This window comes from Apteryx rowi, unplaced genomic scaffold (genome assembly GCF_003343035.1).
Source record: "Apteryx rowi isolate R43461 unplaced genomic scaffold, aptRow1 scaffold_317, whole genome shotgun sequence".
NCBI lineage: Eukaryota > Metazoa > Chordata > Aves > Apterygiformes > Apterygidae > Apteryx > Apteryx rowi.
In genome coordinates, this window is record NW_020449608.1 from 718020 (window position 1) to 741366 (window position 23347).

The 23347-nt window shown below is 40.1% G+C and overlaps 1 protein-coding gene across 7 annotated transcripts in view; it reads left to right on the forward strand.

Moving 5' to 3' along the window:
- Positions 1 to 23014, forward strand: part of WDR4 (WD repeat domain 4) — a 24366-nt gene extending 1352 nt beyond the window's left edge. Inside the window, exons 2-12 of one of the 7 annotated variants that reach the window (XM_026070682.1) lie at positions 400 to 484; positions 838 to 900; positions 3003 to 3149; positions 5887 to 6043; positions 6628 to 6740; positions 9242 to 9302; positions 10669 to 10767; positions 16588 to 16652; positions 18195 to 18378; positions 19285 to 19354; positions 21893 to 23014. In XM_026070682.1, the coding sequence (XP_025926467.1) occupies positions 854 to 900; positions 3003 to 3149; positions 5887 to 6043; positions 6628 to 6740; positions 9242 to 9302; positions 10669 to 10767; positions 16588 to 16652; positions 18195 to 18378; positions 19285 to 19354; positions 21893 to 22071 (1122 nt within the window). In that variant the 5' untranslated portion in view covers positions 400 to 484; positions 838 to 853 and the 3' untranslated portion in view covers positions 22072 to 23014. The remainder of the gene's footprint in view (positions 1 to 399; positions 485 to 837; positions 901 to 3002; positions 3150 to 5886; positions 6044 to 6627; positions 6741 to 9241; positions 9303 to 10668; positions 10768 to 16587; positions 16653 to 18194; positions 18379 to 19284; positions 19355 to 21892) is intronic. The other 6 variants (XM_026070684.1, XM_026070681.1, XM_026070683.1 and 3 more) reach the window with 6 other exon arrangements.
- The last annotated feature ends 333 nt before the right edge of the window (positions 23015 to 23347 follow it).

Below are 23347 nucleotides of genomic sequence, written 5' to 3' on the forward strand. Positions count from 1 at the left end.
CCGGGGCCCAGGGCGGCTGGAAAGGGCGCGCCGGCCCGCCCGCCGGGCTGCTCTGCCGACCCCGGGGTCACCCGGCCCTTCTGGCCCCGCTGCCGCTCCCCGGCGTCTGTGGGTAGCGAGGAGCGGCACCTCTCGTCTCCCACCGGGCAGGGTTGCGGGGTAGCAGCGTCATGTCGCTGATTGACTCATGGAACAAAGTCAGATTTGCTTGGTTTGTTGCATATTTACTGCACCTGCTTCAGTGTAAGGGCTTTCCTACCAGAACTGTTCAATTAGCGCCCGGGCTGAGGTGCTAAAAGCGTGTAGGACCCCGTATGCGTGTGCATGTGTGTTTTGGGAGATCTGTGTATGGTTAAGTGCATGTTTTTAGACATTTTTAATGTATGTTTTCAATTACAGGCAATATTACTTTTCAGCTTTTTTTGTCTTAGCAGTTTTTGGCACTATTGTACAACCGTCATATTGATGTCTTTTGGCTTGTGAGGTCAGTAAATACCAGAAGTCTAACTGTGTAAATGCTAGTGGCAAATATGTTGAGAAGCCTGACATAAGTAAAATATGTACAACTTATGCTGAAAAAAAAATGAATACTTTGCCAACAAATGACAATTTCTGTTTCGCATGTGTGTACAATACAAGATTTTGAACTTTTACTGCTTCTGTAGCACTTTAGAAGTGCTGTTGGCAGGGGATGGTCCTTAGAAGTAAGGGTCAGTTGGGCATATGACTGCATAATAACAGTGTGCTACAAAAGAGTTGATGCTTATCATGGTTAAATTAGTGTTTTTTCTAGTTCCAATGTTTTTAGTCTTTTTTGTTTGTTTGTTTTGTTTACAGTGATGATAGCCTGTTCATGTATGATTGCATCAACGCAGAGAAGACAACCGTAGGAAATAAAGGGTGAGAGAATATGCGTAGACAATCTGCTGCTTTCCTACAGAGCATCTTCTGTTAGATCATCTAAGACAGTTAGAAAAGAACAGAATAAATTCTGTGTTTACAAGGTTTCCTTCAGGTCTATTCTCTAAATCACAAGATTTCTAAAACTGAAACAATCTTTTCCTTAGTTTAAATTCAGCCGCTGGGAATTGTTTTACTTGTAGGCAGTCCTGCTGTTTTCCACTAAATTTGTTTCAAGATCTGCTAGCACAAACACTAGTACTTGTTTAAGCAGATAATGATGCAGGTTTAGGCCTTATTGTCAGCTTCCTTTTCTTGGTCTTTTTCTTTCCCGCCACAGGAGAACAAAAAAATCTAAATATTGCCCCCAACTATAAAACTATTAAATACTTCAAAAATGCTGGAACTGTTAGAAAAATTGTAATTAGCTCTAATCTTTCAGCTTTGCTTGAATTCTTTGTTCTTATGAATCTTCAATGTGTGATGAGACTTAGTATGGAGGTCCTTAGATACTACAACATGCAGAGATGAGCGATCTGGAAAGCAGGATGCCTGTCTCAATTTGAGTGCAGCAAAGTCCTGTGTCTGTCTAGTTTGGGTGCAGGACAAGCCCTGGCATGGTGCTTATGGTTCCAGTGTAGTCACTGCTACCACGAGGTCTTTGCACTGTGCTCCACTGTAAAGTGGAGACATGCCTTAAAAAGAACGCAGCTCTAAATTTAGTCTTGGATATTTAAATTCTAGCCTTTTAAGTTCAAAAAGACTGTTCACCTTATTTATAGCAGCTTCTATTTACAGTATAAAGCTGTGTAGTGAGACTACACTGTTTAAAACATCAGCTAATAATGTCTTCAACTGGAGGCCATGTAGCTTGGTATTCAAGAATGGTACCAAATTTGAGGAAGTGACTCATACGCTTGAGGGAGGGCTGCCATTCAGAGGGACCTTGACAACTTGGAGAAGTGGGCTGTCAGGAACCTCATGAGGTTCACCAAAGGCAAAGTTCTGCACCTGGGATGGACTGACCTCATGCGAGGGAATGGGCTGAGGGTGGCCTGGATAGAAAATGATTCTGCAGAAAAGGACGTATGGGTTCGGACAAGTTGGTGATAAGTCAGCAGCATACCATTGCAGCAAAGGAGGCTAAGGGCATACTGTGCTGTATTAGTAACAGTGTAGGTAGGAGGTCAAGCGAAATTATTTTTCCCTTCTATTTGGCATTTGTGAGACCATATCTGGAGTACTGTGTCYAGTGTTGGGCCCTCCAGTACAAGAAAGATGTTGATAAACTGGAACTAGTGCAGCAAAGGGCCACTGAAGTGGCCAGGGGGCTGGAATACATGATGTACGAAGAGAAGCTGAGAGAATAGGGCCTGTTCAACTTGGAGGGATGGGGAAGAAAAAAAAAAAAAAACACCTAAGGAGAGATCTTATTGGTGTCTATAGCCATCTAGTAGAGGGTGTAAAGAAGACGGACAGACACTTCTTGCACCTGCATAGGGTGATGATGAGATGCAAGGGACACAAGCTGCAACATGGGAAATTACAATTAGATACAAGGAACTTTTTCACCATGAGGATGCTTAAACGTTGTAACTGTGCCCAAATGTGTCAAATCTCCATCCTTGGAGAAATTTAAAATTTGATTGGGCAGGACCTGAGCAACCTGCTCTAATTTGACCTGACGGGAGGGGAGGGTTGGATTAGATGATCGTCAGAAGTCCTTTCTGACCTAAATTATACTGTGATTCTTTCAAAKTTGTGCCTCTGTGAGTCTCACTGCAAAATTTGAACTCTGGCTTCTGAGAGTTGATTTTTCTTCCTGTTAGCTTCAATAGGTTCCGAGTTAGGCCTTTATGCCTCCAAAACACAGAATCACTTTAAAGACTTGCTACTAACCTCTAAGGAACAAGTACAATCCCTATACCTTTGCATTAATGTTCAAGCTGGCTTAACATTTTAAACCCAAATATAACTTCTAGCCTTGTACTTTGTTCTACATGTTCATTCTTGGTGGTAGTGTGAGAGTAACTTTCTCTTCTTAAGAATTTCAGTAACTCTGCTTCAGACTGTGAACCTGTTTTTCCCCTTCTCTATATTAGACAGGGTGGACAACCAGCAGATAAAGGAAGTGATGACATCTTAGCTTTTGCCTTCTCCTCATCAGGAAATTATTTTGCCTTGACAGATGACAACAAACATCTGATTCTGTTCCATACTAAGCCTTCATGGGAATGTGTTAGTGTCAGGTAAGAAAGCAGGATATTGCATGTCAGTTCATTATGGAGCTGTGGCTGGTAACTTAGAGCTATAAAATAGCAGTTCTTGGGATGCAGCCATTTGTTATTGCTGTGCTTCCTTTTTTTTTTTTTTTTTTCCCTCTCCTTGTTCTTGTTCAAACAAGTCTAATGTTCTTGGGATTTCAAAGGTATCTGTCAAGAAGTTCTGTATGATATGTCACACACCAAGATTGGGAGTGCAGGCTTTTGTATCTTTGGCAAAGAAAAGGATAAATCTCTTTGCTTATTCCAAAAGTTAGTTATTTGCATCTTTAAGAACTGAGTCTTTACCTGTTCTTAGTGGATGTTAAGGTTGGGTCTTTTAAGAGCTATACTGAACAGTTTAGTGAGCGCATTGTCCAGTTCTGTTGATCTCTGATAGATTTGGAAATGAGGATATTTCAGGGAGCTTGTGAATCTGTTTTAAGAACATACCTTTAGAGATGCTGCCAACTGTTTTCCTTCTGTAGCGCTGTCCTCCTGAGAAAATAGTCTGTAGCTGTCCACCAGAGGTCCTTCATTTACAAGTTTTTCATTGCTGCTTGTGACAATTATCTGTATAAAAGAGGATCAGGAAGGACTTCCTGAGAAGATAACTCAGCATGTGAGCGAGGTCTCTGCTTCTGGTGGTCTCTGATGAATGTGAGGCTCTGGCAGTTTCTCTCAGCTTGGCTGTCTTTGGGGGGGTGCAGTGTGTGATGGACCTTGGGTAGGTTAACCAATGTTGTAGTGAGTAAGCACTTAAAAAAACCCTCAGAAATGGCAAGTTCTGCTCAGCTTAATTTTTAAGAACATTCTTTCCTTGTGATGAGAAGACTGTGGAGCCCATTGAGTTAAAAAGGGTGCCCTTTGTCTGCTACTGTACTAAAAAGAATTTCATGTAGTTTCAAATACTACTCTTTAACCAGACTCCCTGACAGTTTTGTGTCAGTACTATTTTTTCTCAATTGTAAAATACATGGCCACCTTTTTGCTGTGTTAGTGACTCGGACAAAAAAGTAAAATAAAACAACTCTCTGAGCACTGTTTTTTCGCTGGGGAAAGAGTTCTTTTCAATCACTTATGTTTGTCTTGCTTTTCGGAATGCATGGTACTGTCACTGGTAAGTTTATTCAGGTGATATAATACTCTGTGAACTTTGAATAATTTCTCTCCAGTGACCGGCTAATCCTTAGCTGTGGCAGTATGGGTCTGCTGTGCCTGATCTGGACTGACTGTGAATTTGTCCTCTTGTTTCTTCTCGCATTCTTTTTCCCCTGCTACTCTGCCCTGTTCTTCCTGCCTGTAAGATGCCTGTGGATAATGGTTTGACATTTTGGTTTTCTGCTAAAATGTTAGCTAGGACTACAGTTGGATTTTATGGGAATGTCACTGCCTCCTGTTAGAAAAATGGGAATACAAGCAAAAGGATCACTGCATTACAAAAGAAGTGCCAGAGTTGAGCTGCATAACTTGTTAATGGCAGTGTTTTGTGGCAAGCTGTATTAAAGGTTTCACACAGTGCTAGCTTTTGCAGTAAGTTCATTTCAGATGAGGGGAACTTCTGAATCTGTGCATAAGAGCAAAGGCAGTACAATCAAACCTGGAGTAAGAATTTTTCTTGTTGGCAAAATAACCTCTTTCAAAGTTGTTCTGTCTGAGCCTGTGACATCTTAATAGGCATCCATGTCCTGTTACGGTATCCATGTCTTGTTATGGTATTCCTTTATCAGTCACTAAAAAGCACTAGAATTTCTATTTATCTGTCTACATGAAGAGCAATATATATGTTCTTTCACCTTCAAAGGTCGCTGAATTTCAGCAGCAGGTGAATAGAAATGTCCATTTCTTATGAACTCTAGTATCTACAGTCCTATATAAACACACGTGAAGGGGTTTGGAAAAGCGGTGTTATAAACCTAAAAGTGTAACAGTAATAACAGTAGCTGTAATGGTGCAGAAACTTTCTCTACAGTAAATGATTAAACCTATTTTAAAACTTGTTTTCTGACACAGGGTCCTTATGTTTACCTGAAAAGTCATGAGAAAACCATTACCTGTAGCAATTGTAACTGTAAGATACTGTCAGATGATGTGGGGAAGGCAGAGTTTGAGTTCAGGGTTTTGTATGGACCAGATACACTGAGACTCTGTGCCTCTGTTAAAGTGCAAAAGAATGTGAGGAGGAAGAGTGCTTAAGGCTCACAAAGAAGGACTTCCTTTTACAGTACAAAGTAGCGGTTAGAGAAATGGTTTCAACACAGCTTTTTACATGTGTCATTGCAAAAGACTTTTTACTAAGAGAGTTCCCACCTTGCCTTCTTTTCCCAATGTGTTTAGCTTGTATTTTTGTTATGGAGAGTGCAAGGAAGTCTACCAGGCCTTGTTTAGAGAACTGGCCAGCTGCCTAGTCAAATGCTCCATTCAGAAAATACCTGAGCAAAATGTAGGCATGCAGTTTTAATGCTGTCTTCTTCTTTCTCCCACCCCCCAGGCATATGCAATTATTTAGTATATTCATTTAATAGGATTTAAAAGTCCTGTTTTCTCCCCCCTCTCCCATCCACCCTCCCTTAGCATTATTGTCATTGCTGTCATTTCAGGGATGTGGCATACGATGAGARCTTCTTGGACAGTCTTTGTTGGTCTTTGTATTTAACTGGATCTGAGTCCAGACTTGCTGAAGTTGCCACGCGAAACTGCTCAAGCTGTGCCATTTTGCTTTCAGATCTGTGAATAGGAGATGTACTGCCCTGATTATTACAGCTGCTGAGGATAAGATTCTGGTTGCAGATAAATCTGGTGATGTCTATTCTTATTCAATAACGGAACCCCAAACAGAAGGAAAACTTGAACTGGGTCACTTGTCCCTGCTATTGGATGTGGTAAGTATGTGCCTCCATGCAGCCTCCATACAAACTTGCTTGCATACTTGTGTTTGGATTTTTCATTGTTGTCCCAGTCCCAACGTTGGGGTTTCTTYCCCTCCCCGCCCCCGAGATCTTCTAGTCCCCTTTGGTATAAACCAAGTAAATGACCTGTGTTTCTTTCTGCTGAGTCTGTGTCTGAACATGGAGTTTGGAAAGGAAACACATGGGTTGTCTGTTCTGGGAGTGTGATTGTTCAAAAATTCTGGGAATTTACCCAGTTCAGTCATGTCAGTTTAGCTCTTCAGTATGACAAGTTTCTTTCTTTTTAAGATGCAGTGGGATTTCTGCTGTACTCCTCCTGGAGTTCAGTGGCTTTCGTTGGACTCAGTAGTCAGTGCCGCTTGTCTTAGCGAGCAAGAAAGTTACTGTCACAAAGATTTGCTTCTACTGTAAGTGGAAATGTGTGGCTTAATGCTTACACCTGCCATTCAGAGTAGGGAGAAATGGGTAGTTTACTGCTTTCTTTTTCCTGGTGAGGAAGAAAAGCATTAAAACAAATATTCAGGTACTGGGCGCTAAAACTCTGTCTTTACCAACAGGCGCTGAGTCCTGATGACCGGTATATCTTAACTGCGGATAGAGATGAGAAGATCAGGGTCAGTTTGGCTAAGGCTCCTCATAACATTGTATCCTACTGTCTGGGACACAAAGAGTAAGTTTACTGTGTGCAAATCTTCATTGTGCCTGGATGGATGAAGTACTTGTTTTCCCAAATCACATTAAGCAACAGCTAGACCTAGGTTACAGACTCCAGAGACTGGGGGTTGTTAGTTCAGGATAGAGCCTACCTTAGTCTTAAGAAGGACAAGTCTTTGTTGTTTGAGCAGACTGTACTCTAATGGCATCTTGATGCAAAGCTCAAGCTTGGAGGTAGTAGGGTAATACAGATAAAAAACCCAGCTGTATCAATAGGAAGAATGGAGCACTGCCTGCCTAGACATTAGACTGCAATGAGCTAGAGGCTACAGAATGATCTCATAAATTAGATTCTAGGAATCACGCTTCTTAATGTAGTTTCCTTGTCTTTCTAGTAGCTGAGAAAAAGAGACTTTTTGTGTTTTTCCTGAGGTTGGTTCTTTTGCTGTGGGCAACCACWGTTAGACAAATAGAAGGTGGAAGATGGATCATGGAGGACATTCCTACACGAGAATGTTGCTGTGGTGTGTTATTAAGTCTAGCAGGATGCAGGGTTCCCTCTGCTTTAAAAGGAAGGGTGCTTTTTCCTTTCCTTCTCAGTACAGTGATCTGAGGATGGGAAGGCAGCAAAACAATCTGCCAGCTATACTGATGTAATTCAGATCTGCTCTGACCTGCTAGGAGAACAGTAGTTTTTTTTGATATAAGAATAGGCAATGTCTTCTAGCTGGTATATTGATGCTCTCTTTTTAGTCTACAGAAGGGACTGTGTTTTCCCTTTTCCTCTCAGTAGTCCTCCCATGAGGAAGGAAAACTCAAAWGGCAAATAGACTTTAAAAGAGTTTTTCCATCCATATTTTGCCTCTTAAAATGACTGTCAGTTGTGGTATTTTTTTAAAGTCTTTTGAATTTGCCTTCCATCTATATTTGTCTTGTGGGCTTTTGGAGACATTGTGTTGTTTTTTGGTGGGGGGGAGAAGTTGGGTAGGAGGGGATTGTGCAAGGTTTTTGCTGCGGCCACTGCTACATTCTGAAGTCCACAGTGACAGGGTAGCAGAGAAGACATGACCCTGCATAGGGCAGAGAGCATGCATAATTCTGCTTGCTTGGCTGCTGGGTTATTTAGGGATTGCAGCACCACCCTTCAGGCACGTTCCTTCACAAAATGACACAACCTGGAGCGKTCAACTCACTATATCAGGGGCAAGGGTTAAAGTAAGACTGGGGAGCTTGAGATACAGGCAGCAACCCATTGAAACCTACCCAGCAAGGTGTTTTAATAAAGTCTTTAGGACAAAGATTAGTAAAATCATTTGGTAGCCTAACCTGTGTAGAGTTGGCATAGTTTAAAAGCAGCAGACTTCACATATTAAAGATCTAAGTAGCCTTTGATCAGATAGGTTTCTGTAGCATATTTACACAGCCATGTCTGATCTCTCTGCCTACTGTGTACACAGTTGTACTTTCTAATGAATATAGAACTTGATGTTCAGAAAAACACTTTTAAACAGGGGCTGTTGTGCCCACACAAAGAGTTCGTTAGTGGTTGCACAATGGGAAGGCACTTAGTGTAAATTGGTTTAAATGTATTTAAAAATTCAATATTTAAATAAGGAATGAATAAGTAAAGGAGTATATAAAGCAGCTGTAATTGTTCTGTCTTGTTTCACACTCCTGGGTTTTCCTCATTTAATGGTGTGCTTGATGATTCTTGTTGAATCTGTTATGGTTGTATGCACCTGCCATTTCTGCTTTGTCATGGGAGCTTGTATTACAATGACCAAATCTTTTCTTTTTTTTTTTTTTTTTTTTTTTTTTTTAAAGGCCTTAAAGTTACGCCCATTTTCAGAAGCAAGACTGCCCACTCAGATAATGTTCTAGTCAGGCTACTACATTTTATGTTGCTGAGCTCCAAAATAATAAGAAATTCCAGAAGTTCAGGTCCTTCTTGCTCCGCAAAGACAAGTCATCGTAGACATAGCAATATTACATACTTCTGAATAACAAGGTTTTCAGCTGATTATAGACACTGTTGGTACATTGCYGTGTGTTTGTTTTAAAACTTCACAAAGATTGTTTTTGAATGATCTCCAGCTGTAACGGAGGAGATGTTGTATTCTGAAATATGAGTCATCACCAATGATGTGTTTTGAAAACAGCTGTTGATGATTATTGTTTTTAATGTGGATCATGAATTGAGGAAGGGGAACATGCAACCCAAGTACATCTGTCTCCATTGATATTTTTGGTCTAAATAGCAAAGCTCTCCTCAGTCAGGAGGAGGTCAGTGGGTAGGAAAATATTTTTTCTATTAAGTAGGTCACTATGAATAGTGTATATATACTATACTAAGTATAGTAGATGTACTTTATCTTCCTCTTAACTAGCTTGATGGGGAGAATCAGTCTGTTTAGTTATTGTAAGATTCTCTTAAAATGGATGAGTTCTCTTATTGTGTGTGTTTAAAGACCAGAGTGTCATGCAACAAAGTTCAACTTTTGACTACTTTCCCTTTAGGTTTGTAAGCAAAATATTTGTAATACCCGACTATCCAGATCTGCTGTTGTCAGCTTCTGGGGTACGTATTGCAATTTCTTCTAGAAGGTATTTTTCTTAAAAGTTTAGACTTTAAAAACTTTTATCTGCTTGTGCTTGCCTCCTAGTCCCCTGGGACTCTGAGAATAAATTCTCTTTGGTTTCCAGCTTTCCCTTTCTTCTCACCCTCACTCCCTTTCTCTGCTTTCTGTTCTGTGTTTAGCCATTCTATTGCTAGATCATATAGGAGCCATTTTACTGTGTTTATAACAAAGCTAGCTGCTTATTAACATCTTTGGGATGGAGAAATCAGAAAGTCCTCAATATTTCTTCATCATTAACTTTTGCTTCAGAGCACAGATGAACTTTAATCAATGGACTGTTTAAACAACTTTGAAGCAAATTAATATTATGCCAGCCCGCCATGATAATGAGTGTCTTGAGAATTTATGGCCTTTGAATTCCAGATTTCTTTACGGCACTTAAGATGAAAGAACAGTTCCCTCTTCCCTCTCCCGCTTGCCTTCTGCTGTGAGACTCCTTTTGAATTGTGTCCTCATCTGTATGTCCCCATAGTACGTCCAGTGTGTGTTGTGTAGAGATTGCAGTGCAGTGCTGCACAATGCCTTGGATGACAACTGAAGAAGTGAGTTTTTCCTCTCCCTCTCCTCCCCCCCCCCACTTTTTTTTTTATTTTTTATTTTAATAGATGGTCTCCTGCAGTCAGGCCAGAACTGTAAAGAGTAAGTAGATGGAGTTGACCTAACAAGGAAACAATATTCTTCGTATCTCAGACTACCAAAGCTGCATAGGAAGAAAAAAATATTTTCTGTGAAGGTTGTGGCAGTTCTTAGCATTTGGTTTCAAYTGCTGCTATTGCTTCCCTAAGGCTCTTGTCTCTTGTTCTTCTGTAATTCCTCTTTAAGCATCTCTAGTGTTAGTGTTTTGTGCTTTGTTAGGGCTGTGTTTCATTCTTAGGAAATTCTTTTATGACTCTGTTTTTCTAGAGAGGTGTTTAGTTTCTCTCCAGGAGGTTACTAAATCAAATGAGAATTTGATTGATAATAAGAGTAGGGGAGGAGAAGGGCAACCTGAAAGAATTGCCATTAAAATACTGAGCACAGTATTACTGTGCTATTTGAGACAGACTTGAAATCCGATCCTCCAGCTACCCAATTTCCACTTCAAAGAGAGAATTAAAGTTAGCATGATTGAATAATTTAAAATTGAAGGGAAAAATTATGTTAATTAAAATGCTTTATCTGCAGTTTGAGATCTTAACTAAATGACTATTTAGCAACTTCTGTGGGAAGCTGTTCAGGGAAATAGGATTTAGCTGAAGGCCACAAGTGGCCTCTTTTTGCCTGAGGTAGTTAGTAATCAACCTGTGTCCACTTGAATCTGTCCAGGACTGTACTGTGCGACTTTGGGAGTACAGAAGTGGGAAAGAAGTGTACTGCTGTCATCTAAGCAGTGTCAGTGAGCCTGAAGCAACCAAAACTGACCAGGTATGGCTACATGATAAGCTGTGTGTGTTACTGCTTTTGCTGTCCTCCTGAACCTTGTAACTCCCAATCATGTTTCTTGCATTTTATGTTAGGAGTGCTTCCCTTCCTACAGCAGTTCTGTAAGGCCTAGAAACTGTTAGAATAGCTGGAATTTGGAGAAAGGAAGAAAGTCCCTGAAATTCATTCATGTCTCATGTGCATTTCTAAAAATGCCAAGCAGTGACTAAAAGAAGCTCTTTGTAATTCTTCCCAAATATAAGTTCTGCAAGCTGGATAGCAAAAATGCCTCAGGCTYTTAGTCAGAAAATATTCTATAAAGCTAGAAAGATCTAAAAATTAACCCATTTTAAAAATATTAAAATAGCAGATTTAACACCACTTGAAATTATATCTGAGCAAAAAGCAGTTTTGTAGTGTTTGTAACAAGTTACTTGAAAGAGCATTGCCCTGTGTAATCACTAGGCTTGTTATTATGGGTTGTTTGAAACTGGGCTTTGTCCAAAATAAAAATGTAAAAGTCACGTGTGAAAACTGAGCATCCTCCAAGAGCTCTCCTTATCCTGCAATCTGTATGTGAATAGTGCAATATATACATGCTCGAGGTGCTAATGTGACACACATCCAATGTGAGCACTGGTTCTGATAGTATTTGCTCTCTGGTTTTGTTCTTTCTTGTCATGTGAAATGGCATGTGGTCTTTTCGAAATGAAACAAAACTTGGTTTTGTCCCTGCCGTGAACATTACCTCTGAGCCACGTGCTAATCTGTTGAGTCATTTGAGTTGTTCATCTTAGCGCCCATCTTGCTGGGTGGGTTTTCTTTCATGTGAATCTCTCAAAATATTTATTTCTCTGAAGATCATAGCTGTCTTTCAGTTGTTCGATGACAGGGAAGCCTGTGGCCATGCATGGTTATTGAGGCAAAAGTATCACAGAATTCATATCCAGACTGTAATCTCGTTGAATGTGTTCTGAGTGTGTTCTGCTCTGTCTCTTCCAGTAGTCGTGAACTGCTCTTGCGGGTCCCTCAGAGATTCTTTGCTGTATGCATAGGTGTGGCCTGATTTGGGTAGTGGGAATCCCAGATACTGAATTGGGAGCCCAACACAAGGAAGGCCTGAGCTCCTAGGAAGAGACCAGACAACCCAAGGTTTATTCTGTGTGGAGGACACGAACAAGTTGTTCTTTGTGTTTGAGTAATAGCATGCAACTTTCACTTCTATCTATACATAAGCCCCTGAGGGTAGCCACTTGCATCACAGAATGTACAGCTTAGATACTGGGACATTTGATTCTTGGCCTAGAGTTCCTGTTTGCAGGAACTCATGGTAATGTCTATATGGACAATTTAACCTCCTCTTGAATTTGAAAATATACTTCAAACGGCTTCTGTCCATATAGACAAGGTCTCTGGCTCATGTCAGCTTGAGTCTAGACCTCGAACTCTGCATTTTGGAAATAGCTACTGCTGTTTTTTTCAGAAGCAGGAAAGGTAAGAATGGGTGTACCGACTTAGATCAAAAGTCCACCTAGCTGGTATCAGTCTGGGTCCAGCAGGATTGGGGGTGTGGTGGGGGTTAAGACTGGAGGAAAAACTAAGACTGGGGTAAACCTACAAAGTTACTTTGCAAGTATAGTGTTCTTAGAAACAAGTGGGTCAGGGAGTTTGCAAGCCAAAGTTTTTAGTCTTTGTGTTTAAATGCAGCTAATGAGCGCTGTTTGCAAACAGCACAATTTGTTATCCATTGAATCTGTGTCTTCAGTAATGCTGCAAGGTATTTCCTTTGGTGGGAGGGATGGTCTTATGTTAAAATACTTTGCTTTCTAGCTTTATAGGACCACTGAGGACTAATAAGTAACTTGCCTTGAATATAAAAGGAAGAGGAAAGTCACATTATTACCTTTAAAAATATTAATTGCTGCTTAGACTGGGTTAGCATTTAGTAAGATAGCTTGCACATGAGTTAGTGGTGCTTGATCTCACACTGAATCTGAACTCCATTGCTTAAAGACAACTTTGTTCAAAATAATACTAAACTATATAATGAATCTGGAAGGTGGCACTGGGTAAACTAACAAATGTTAGAAAACAAACAGCAACTGATCAAAAGGAAAAGCTTCAACTCTGTTAGAATGCTTTTGAAGTTTTTAGAACATCATAGTTTAATAATACTTTCCATCTCCTAACACACCTGATAATGTCCCTTCTGTGGGTTACTCTATGTGCTGATGAAGTCTCTCAGTAGAAATTAGGTGTGGGCCCTTGATTGTTTCAGAAGTGTCTGATTAGCTTCTTTCTTTACTCCCACTGAGTAAACAATGACAAAAAGGGAAAACACACCAACTGAGCATGAGTTAATCAACTTTATTCCTGCAATGTTTTGCAATTCCTCTAGCCATTGGCGTGCACTGTGTGTCTCCTAATGGTCCTTTTGGAAACCTCAGGCTGACCTGTTCCTTGAATCTGCAAAATTCTATTTATTGCCAATTCTTACAGGCCTTTTAAAATTTGTCTCTAGTAACACTGGATTTGCATCATGCTTGTAGGGTGCAGAAGACTCAGTTGGCTTTCAGAGTTTATATGTGTTTGTAACAATCATGAGGCAGAGTCCCAGTGATGACAGACAGATAAATGACAGATTTAAACCTTAATGCTATGGAGTGCCACCTGTGTGCCATATTGCTAGACAGTTGTCAATATGTACTTCTGTCTTACTAGCTCTGCACTGTTTTAAACCACTGTATGACCATTACATTAATATATCATATGACATACTTAATAATTGACATGCTGGTTCCAGGCAGGATTATTCAAATAGTAATTCTGAGAGATTGTTTCTCTCTTGATGGCCAGCAGGACCAAAGGAAGCCTGTGTTTTTTCTGGCATTGTCCTTCTCTGGCATTTCTAATGCTGACTATGTCCAGTGGTGATATTTAGCAGTCCTGTGCATACAGCTGTGTCAAAGGGCAAAGATCATCTTCACGACCTAGTCTGGCATCTATTTTCTGGATGTAACAGAACAGTCGCTTCAGTCAGCACTTTATCGGTTATAACTTGCATGCTGGGTGCTAATGACTCTGACAACCAGAGATCAGATTGGGAGATAGGTTATTCTTTTGCTTCAAGTTGAATTTTATTTTTGTACCATTGGTACCCACTATGAATGCACTAAGCAACAACATGATTTCATTATTACTGTGTTTCATCAGTAATGGCAGGTTGTATGAGCATGTAACTGTGGGTTTATTTTCATCATCTGCCAAGCAAAATATGTTTTGGGAAATGAGGAGCGTTCCTGAGCAGCGTAGTGTTGGTTTCAGCAGAAGGGTTGCAGATCCCCCATTCATTTTCCCACAAGAATAGGAGTAATTCTCTAATTCTGTAGTGCTGCACAAGTATTTTTCCCCCTTCAGAGCTTTCACCTCATCTGATCTTCCTGACAACAGAAGCTTGTTTAAAGTCCAGAACATGAATTGTACTACTCCACCCCAATGCTTCAATACATTAATTTTTCATAGGGTTTCTTCTTCTCACAGATGACATCAAAGTTAATTTTAAAGTCTTGGCAGGCTGATAACACTGGAACATAAATACTGAATAAGTAAAGAGAGTATCAAGTGAACTTTTGTTCATCACAGGCTTCTCTTGTAGCTTTTCTTTAAGTTCRCTGTTTTCATAGGCTTATAGTCAAGATACTTTTCTGGGGCTTGCATTCACTTCAGTGATTGTTAACTTACCTGGTGTTATGTTAAAGAAAGGAAGGAGCCTGCAAAAAAGATGACTTTTCCTGTCTCTGCCCAGCTGTGAATAACACTTGGTTCAAATCAAAAAGTCTCCTCCTCCCTCCCCCAGTGAGGATGGGGGAGAGCTCCTGAATATTTCAAGTTCACAGAACCCTTTGTCTGTCTGACAAAGCACTGAGCTACATAGGTGGGTACTTTCTATCACTGCCTTTACATCCTGCATGTTTGCCATGAGACAGTTGGAGAGAAGCTTTGTTATTAGAAACAAAAATCAACTTTTTTTTTTTAATATCTTGGCTTATTTTCTTAAATGTCTAAAGAACCCACTGGTGGTTGACAATAGGACCTGTCAGTTCTACTCCAAAGCTACAGTGTAAATGGCTCTGTACTGCAATAATTAGAATTAGATGTGTTAGCTACAGTGACCCTTGCTGATTCAACCCACTCAACCTCATCCTATCCTGTATTTGAAACCATAAGCATTTTTTTATGCTTGTGTTATACAGGAGGCCTGGGTCCCACTGTCAACTATGGAATAACACTTTATATTTCTGCAGTGTAGCCTCATCTGTTCCAAAGAGCTCTTAAACATATCTTTCTTTTGATAGTGATCTTTAGAAAATGTTCTTCTGTCCAAAGAAATGATCAAGTATGTGAGTGAGAAGTACATGCTGCTGGGTAGTGTACATGCTGCTGTTCTTGCTTGCTTCCCCCCCTCCCCCATCATCTCCCCCTCCAAAAGACTGTATCACACAATGAATTCTTTTCTTCTCTTGCTGGAGGTGCACTGTGTAACTTGTTTTTGGCTATATTTATACTGTTAATTAACTTTCGTGCAGTTTGTTCATCTTTTGGTAGTCATATTGGGTACTGTGGACAAAAGCATTAGTTTCTTGTATTAAACTTGCTGTCTTGAATGTTTGGAAGCTATGCAGCTTTGTTTTGCTTTCCTAGATTGATTGCAGAATTCCAAAATAAGTCCTCTGACAATGCTGTACATCAGCTGCTAGCTCAAAGRGTAAAATCCTTTGGTTACTCCCAAATTCAGCTGCTTGTGCTGGTGAACTAGGGCTTCTGTCCAGTGATGAATGTCACCTCAGGGAAGGAGGTGAAGGCTGGGAGGGGGTTGAAGGAAAGTGRACTTAAGGGCACATCTGAATTCTGCTATCAGTGTGACCAGATGACATGTTTGCCCTAAAGGGGATGACCCACTGCTTCTCTGGCAGGAAGGTTTTATTAGGCAGAAATGATGGTGTTATCACTACTTAAATACTTTAGAGCCAGCTTTTTTGCTTTTGCAGTCTCATCTTTCACATTATATAAGAGTTGTTTTCAAAGAAAGCCCCAAGTTCTTAATTCCCACTCAGGTAGCCTCAAATCAGTTGCTATATAGTTCAAGTAGTGTGATGTATCCAGCAAAGACATTTCCCTGATTCCCCCTGAAATGAAACTATACTTCTTCTAAATTAAAAGTGGTTTGTTTAAATGAAGAAAATGTCCTGAGACAGGCTTGCCTTGCTCTTCAGAGCATGTTTCCTGTTGAGCAGTATGGCTTCACCCAGATATTGGTTGAAATCTGGGACAGCCCAGCAAGGTTATTGGCTATGCATCACTGTTCTCTTTTTAACAAAACATAATGGTCTCTGATGGCTTGTGCTTATAATCTCTAAGCTATTGGTGTGATCTTCTAGCTGAGCAGGTTTAATGTTGGTATGTTCACCATAAACATTGGAGGAGAGAAATTTTTAAAGATGGTGTATTCTCCTTCAGCGTCTTATCTGTTAGCTTGTATCTTAAGTGTAGTTCACTAAAACCTTTACATTTGGTCTCTAGATAACCGCAAAGGGAGAAGTGTGGAAAACTTCATAAAACTACAATCATTAGTACAAAAAATATATTTGACTGCAGTTTAAATGTAATTATGTTGCTTAGCTTGCTATAGTTTAAGACAGCTGTTAAAATTTAAAGGCTAAGACATGGAATTAAATATAAATTTTCTGCCTATAAATGGTCGCTAGTTTATAATGATGTCTCTTTTTCTTTTCTTTTTTTTTTTTTTTTCCCTCTTCCTAATAGAAATACACTGTGTCAAGAATAGCCTACTGCTGTCAAGGTGGTTATGTTGCCATTATATGCGACTGGTAAGAGTAAATGGAATAATAGCTAAAGTCTCATGAGTCCTGTAAAGGAGAGAACAGCTTTCCTTGTTGGATGACTTAGCTTTCCCCCAGTCTGAACTACTTGGTACTCTGGATTTTAGAGTGTCATAGGCATGTCTGTGACCTTGCAGGAAACCTGTGAGTCCTTATTGTGCTTGATCTGAATTTAGAGTTGAGTTATACCATTACCTAGCTTAGTTAGCTTTTGCAGAATTTTGTGCTGCAGGAAACAACAAGGCTAGGATGAGAGCCCTAACTAGTACTCAGAATGTCTCCTGAAATTGCTGTGCTGGACCCATGTAGTTTGGGTCCTGTTTGTTCAGGATGCTGTGACACCGGAGYGCCCAAACTTCTGTTGCCATGTTCTGCACCTGTAAATGTTTAAAACTACAGTGTTACTTCTGTTTAAAACTGTGGAGAGGCTGTATAGACTTCTAGGTTCAGACATATGTGTTTTCATTAGGAAAGAGCACTAGGGAGCAGCAGGGCCAGGAACTGGGGAACCTTATTGTCCAACTCACAGGGCAGTGTCTTGTGGGGATGGATAAACATTCTTCCCTTTTCTTTCCACAGCCCCTTAAGCCTGCCAAGAAAACTGTTTTAGCTCACAAAATCTTGGCAAGAGGAAAGGGGGAGACTGCTAGAGCTGCCTGTATGGTGAAATTGGCAGTCTGTTCCCCTGATAAACTTACTCTTTGCCAGAGTAAGAAACCTTAGCTTCTTCCTGTCACGCATGCTGCCAGGCCTAGCAGTTCTGTGCACGAGCATCCAAATTTGCTCTGGAAATGGAAGTGGTTTCAGCAGAGGGCTGTACCTGTGTTAGTTAACCCTGGTGCCAYGCCACACTCCGTGTTATGTTTTTATTTCCATCTCCATGGCCCAGCATTTCTAAACAGTGTTGTCATGTAGACATAGTAGCACATTCAGGAGGGAGCTGAGAGATCCTGCCTGGTACACTGTAGACCTATCCAAGGGATGTTAGGAAGCTTTGTCCATAGAGGCCATGTCTGGTAGAAGAAATGGTTGCTGACAAGAGAGGTGGAGATGACTGCCTTGCCATTTTGGTGCCTGAACCTTGTTCTTTAGCCACTTTAAGATTTCCTGTCCTTCTCATTCTCTTCTCCTCTCCCCTGGCCTGAAATTCTTTCTGGTTTTATTTTTACTGGTGTTCCTTCAAGATAGGCCCTGTAGGCCACTTGTGCCATGAAAAAACACTTCTTATGGAAGTCCTTAATAATCCTTGTAAAATTCCCTTTACTGCCTTTTCTTCTAAAGGAAAGGCAGTCTGACCGCTCTTTCTTTCAAATAACCCAAATGTCAAATGGCTTTTCAAAAGTTATCTACAGCTTTTGCCTCAGATCATGTAAGCAAACTGCACTTGGAATGCTACRGTGTTTTTTGCAATTGCCAATGACTTTGCTTTGGCTGTGTTTGGAATTGGAGTGGGTGGTTGCAGTTTRCTGTACAAGTGATGGCTGTAGGTGGATTTGGTAATTATGGTAATTAAATCTGTTCTCTCAAAAGTATTCCCACAGTCTACATCTTTCAGCTTGATGCCATTGCCCAGCAGCTAGTTTACAGACAGCAAATCTCTCTGAAACATAAAGGTTGGGACATTGCGTTTGAGGAAACAGGAGACTTCTGGATTTTACAGGAAGACAGCGAAGCCCCTCTTCTGTTATACAGACCAGATGATGGACAGTGGAAGGTAGATATTTTTCTCATGCTAAAATCATGGATGTTTTGTGTCATCTTCAGGCCACAGCGAAAGCAGAATAAACAGTGCTTTGTGAAACCTAAATGGCAAACTTCTCTCTTTATGTCTTAAGACTGAAGCTGAGACTTAAGTCTTGGATACATCTCATGCTACTTCTGTCACCTGTGTGTAATGCAAAGCTACTGGAGAGCTCGTTATGTTTACTAGTCTCGTCTCTTGAAAAGCTAACACGTGGCATAGTGGGATCAAGTGGAGTAGTTGTCAGCTATTGCACTCAGTACTTTAAACCACTGCCTCTGCTTTGTGTGTGCTACACTTGATGATTTTAAAAACACAAAACAACAAAATTTTCTTGTGATTTTTCTCAGTTACAAAAAAGAAAAAGAATCCCTCCAATAGATCCTGTGGAGGGCAAGGCATTCTGACAGAATTAAGATTAAAGTTATTATCATTGAGAACAAGGAGTCAAAGTTGGGCAATGTGCTATCAAGTTCTCTGTAACAGACTATTAAACAACCGGAAACTCCCTTGTTATCCTAGCAGGTCCCAAACTAACAGTGGTATAGTTGTGAGGTGATTTTAAATTAAACTTCTAAGTATTTTCTTTGACCTTTAAGTGTTCCTTGTGAAATTCTTTTTCCTCACAAATTRGTAGGTGGGAATCCATTTTCTTTTCCTTCAAGCTGCTGAGCTTCCCCAGCAGAACAGGTAAACTCAGGTCAGGTTTCTGTAGTGGTCCTGGAAAGAAGGAGGAGCCTAAGAGATCCTGGGGGATTATACTTACTCTCCTTACACTGTGCTCATCTGAGAGGCTTTGCATTTTCCAGTGCACTGTGAAATGTCAGATTCATTGTTCATTATGCTCAAAACATCATGCAGTGTTCCTTCTTTTCCCAGCCTGTAACTGATGACAAAGGATTACAGAAGATGTCAAAATATCTTCATGACAACTGGACAGTGTTTGAAGGTGAGAAATTTGGCCTAAAGGCCCTGGAACTGCAATTTTACAGTTGAAGTATAAGGTTTAGGAACAAGATCAGAAGTTCAGGTCAGTTTTACTGACTCTTGAAGTTGCTTAATCTTTCCAGCTTCTTCACTCCCTCTGGGATGTCACTGTGATTTGTAGTCCTTCTGTGGAGATTAGTGTAGATAACAAATTAAAGTGTGTTTAGGCTACTCTTTGCACAAAATGGTGCAGATGTCTAGATCTGAATTACATAGACACCTTAGCCTAGGGATGTATTGTAAACACCCTGTCACTGTGCTGCAGAAGTCTGTCTTACTGCTGTGATAGCAAATGCTGTTGTGTTCTTGTCTCTTCCCTGGACGTGAAACTACTAGAAGTACAGTGGAGATAGTAAGAATGGAGTAGCTGTGGAAGAAACAGGTTCATTGTAAAGATGGGCCTTTTAAGTCAATCTTGGTAAGGCAGATTATGTGGAGCCTGTTGGAGGATTTGGCCCTGGATCATCAGATCATCATAGATGAAATCAGTTCGTATCAGGGTTGGTTTTATCCTTGATTTTTTTGCTCCAAACCCTGGCATAAAAATAAGTGATTTATTCTTTTGGAAGCAACCTATGTTTCCAGGGTTATGTATTTARAAGAACACCCAACTGTATTTAGAAGCTGAAATTATGGCAGTGTTTGTTGCRAGGTAGGAAAGGGATGTGACATATATTAGTGTGTGTCTCATGTATTGAGAGCTGATTAACTGAAATCTCTCCCTCCTGGATGTACTTTGCTGGGAGATTGGGAACCTTAAAAAGGTGTTACAGTCACTAGCTTGCTCTCAGTCTCTCCTTGGAGGTCGTACATAACAATGATTGATCCACGTAGACAGAAGAGTTGCAGGAAAGTGCAGTCTAATTTAAAGTCTTCTTAATATCTAGTATTGGATGGTTTAGGGTATAGCTGTTATTAAGTTGTGCTCAGCCTTTGAAATGTAAAAGGAAGTCAAGTGCTCCTTTGGAAAGGAGAATGTTTGCATGTAGATGTTGCAGATTTGATAGTTATAGCCAAGCAGGTTGTTAAAAGTATGAGATCTGGATGAAGATGAACAACAGAGAAGTAAAAAGAGCAGGCAGGGGAACGCATTCTGAGAATAATTTGCCAGTGTAGCAAATTACTATGATCTACTACAGCTTGCTGCATCTGCAGCTGGGAAAGAAGGACTGCTCAGTTGACAGGGTCTGTTATTGTTAATTAGTGAGGGGAGGCTCACTTGGTGAGCRCTTATTCCAACTGCATAATTAGTGCTTGAAAAGGTAGTTACTTCTCTTACAGAAGGTGATCATTATATTGCTGAATTCCAATCTTCTTAGTGCTTGCATAGCCTCCTTTTCCTTTTATAAACTTGTTTCACCTAATTGCTGATTCTGTAGGTTTTAAGACATGTAGATCAATTTTGAAATAGATATTGAACACTCTGACWTTCTGCTGTAACTGATGCCAGAAAAAGATCTTGCAAGATTTAGTACAGGTTGGTCAAGTACAGAATAGAATGGATACAGAATGCAATTTCTGCTAAGGCCAAAGCTGATAAACAGGTTATTCTACTGTGAGTGTGAAACCCTCAAAAGTAAAAGCATGCATGTTTCCAAGTACCAGAGAGGGAAGCTTGCTTTTTTTGGGGGGTACCAAGAAACAGGGGTTGCTCTACGTACATTATTATGGGGTAGCAAACTTGCTTCAGGACCATGCCCTAACAAATACTGGATTTCCATGCTTCTGTCCTTTAAGAGTTTCTGGAAGTGGGAAAAAAGGTAGGAATACAAAGAGAACTAAAAGCAACTGGTTTTGTCAGATAATCCTCTACCAATTTAGAAACGTGGACCTAGCCTGCTAGTCTTGCTCTGTTCTCCACAAAAATGACCTGATTGGTTATCTGTTAAACTCATCTAAACTTAGTCTCAGAGGTGCTGTGATTAACACTATGCTAGATTAATACTAGATTCACAAAAKTGTAGCAAAACCATCAGGGGTGAATGCCTAGAAATGTGTATGTGCTGTTAGAAACTGTCCCATCACCATTTGTACTCTACTTTTTTGGTCTTATTTTAAATTAATACTCTAGGAAATAAGTCAGCTAAAAACAGTTATGTAACATATGCCCTTTGCAATGCTTAAGTACTGGGGAGGAATACCAAAAGGATGTCTAATAAAATGTTACTATAGCAGTAGTTTCAAAAACAGGAGTTTTGAAGTTCTGCAAGTGTCCCACATGTAAAGGAAGTTGTGTGCCCTGTTTGCTTGAAAGTCAGGTGCCTGCCTCTGTATGAATTTTTTGCCTAAAAATGGAGGCTAAGTTCGGCTGTGTGAATGCAGGAGAGATGCTTCCAAACACAAAGCAGGCTTAAGTAATATAAAAGCTGATGTTTAATAAAATGGATAGGACTACAGTGAATGAGTGGAAATTCCACTGTACAGAATTCCAATACAGGAAGCAAGTGATGAGAGCACTAAGGGAATTAACACTTGTGTTCTTGTTTTGCTGCAATTGCAGGTTTTGTTGGTGCAGAGAGCCACTACAGCAGTCTCTACAAGGCTTCTTTTGATAACATGGCCACCTATCTACAAAGGAAAGAGGAAAGGTTACAGCAGCAGAAAAAAAAAAGAAAGGATCTGCAACATGGTTCTAATGGACAAACAAAAAAGATTAAAACTGAAGAATCATCGCTATGACACTACCTACTGTTAGCTTGTAACTTTGACCAAGCTGAAAGGAACTGATCTTGCCCTGGACTGTTTTTAAATGTAAATTATGGAGGAACATTTGATTTAAACTTGTATTCAGATTGAGGTTTTTAGGTAGCTTGATATGACAGTACCCTGCTTCCAGCAGGTGCTGCATTTACTATATGCCCAAGCTTCTAACAGCATAAAAATGTTAGCAGTACATTCTAAGAATCTCTGATGCATGATACATGAATATTAGAGATGTTATTTTCCTTGAAGCAGGATTTCCTTTTTGCCTACTGTGTTCAGGCTTGCTTCTTCAGGTGGAAGTGCACTGATTCGATGTAATTTTTTTTTTACTTTTTTTTTTTTAAGGCTTGTTTGCTAATATAACTGATGTAATGTAACTAGTTATGGAAAAGGGGATATTGCAAAATTGTTGCTGTATAGGAAAAGTTGTAGCTGTTTTTACCCTATACTTCAGTTTATTTAGTAGGGCTTCTGCCTAGGTTCTGATTGAATGCTTCTTACTTGTAGCATATTTCTATAAGGAGTATAAAAATAGATTTTATACACTGGAAAGTAAAAGTAAAAGGTGTCAGTCAACTTTGTGCTATTGGAAGAAGATCCTTCTATTGCAATATGATCCTAGTGTGTCTGTGAAAATGATTTGAGAGGCCCATGAGCAATACTTGGAGTGCATTCTGCTTCTTTCAACAAGAACTTTTTCATGTTGAAATTAGCCAAGAAACACATCTTTTTGAACAGTTATCAGTAAGAGCCTTTTGGGATTGCTTGTTGCTTCATCACAAGGCAGAGGATATGTATTCCTCTACCAGCTGCCATCATGTCTGTATGGAATCTAATGTACTTCAGCTGAGACTGTAAAACCGGGTGTAGAAATCTATATGATCTATTAAATATTAAGAATTAGCCTATGAACCATGAATAGTTCTCTAGGTCTCTTTGTATAGCTGTCATCTCTGGAGTATCCTGGACACTTACAGATTTTTGCACTCAAAAATGTTTAGTTACGTTACTGTGTAAGACGTTGGGGAGTTGTAGCTTACTTTGAGAATATCAGTTGTTCAGCAGTGAAGCAGAACTGGCTGCTTATATCTGCTCAAAATTGCAGTCTTGTCTTTATTGTGGGTCCTGCAGACCCCAAGTCTCTCATGCTACAGGATTTCAGATGGATTTTCATATTCCTTGTTTGGAAGTGCTCCCTAAGAGTGGAGCATGTGTGTGTTAGTATAGAGCCAAGCCCTCCAAGGTCTGATTT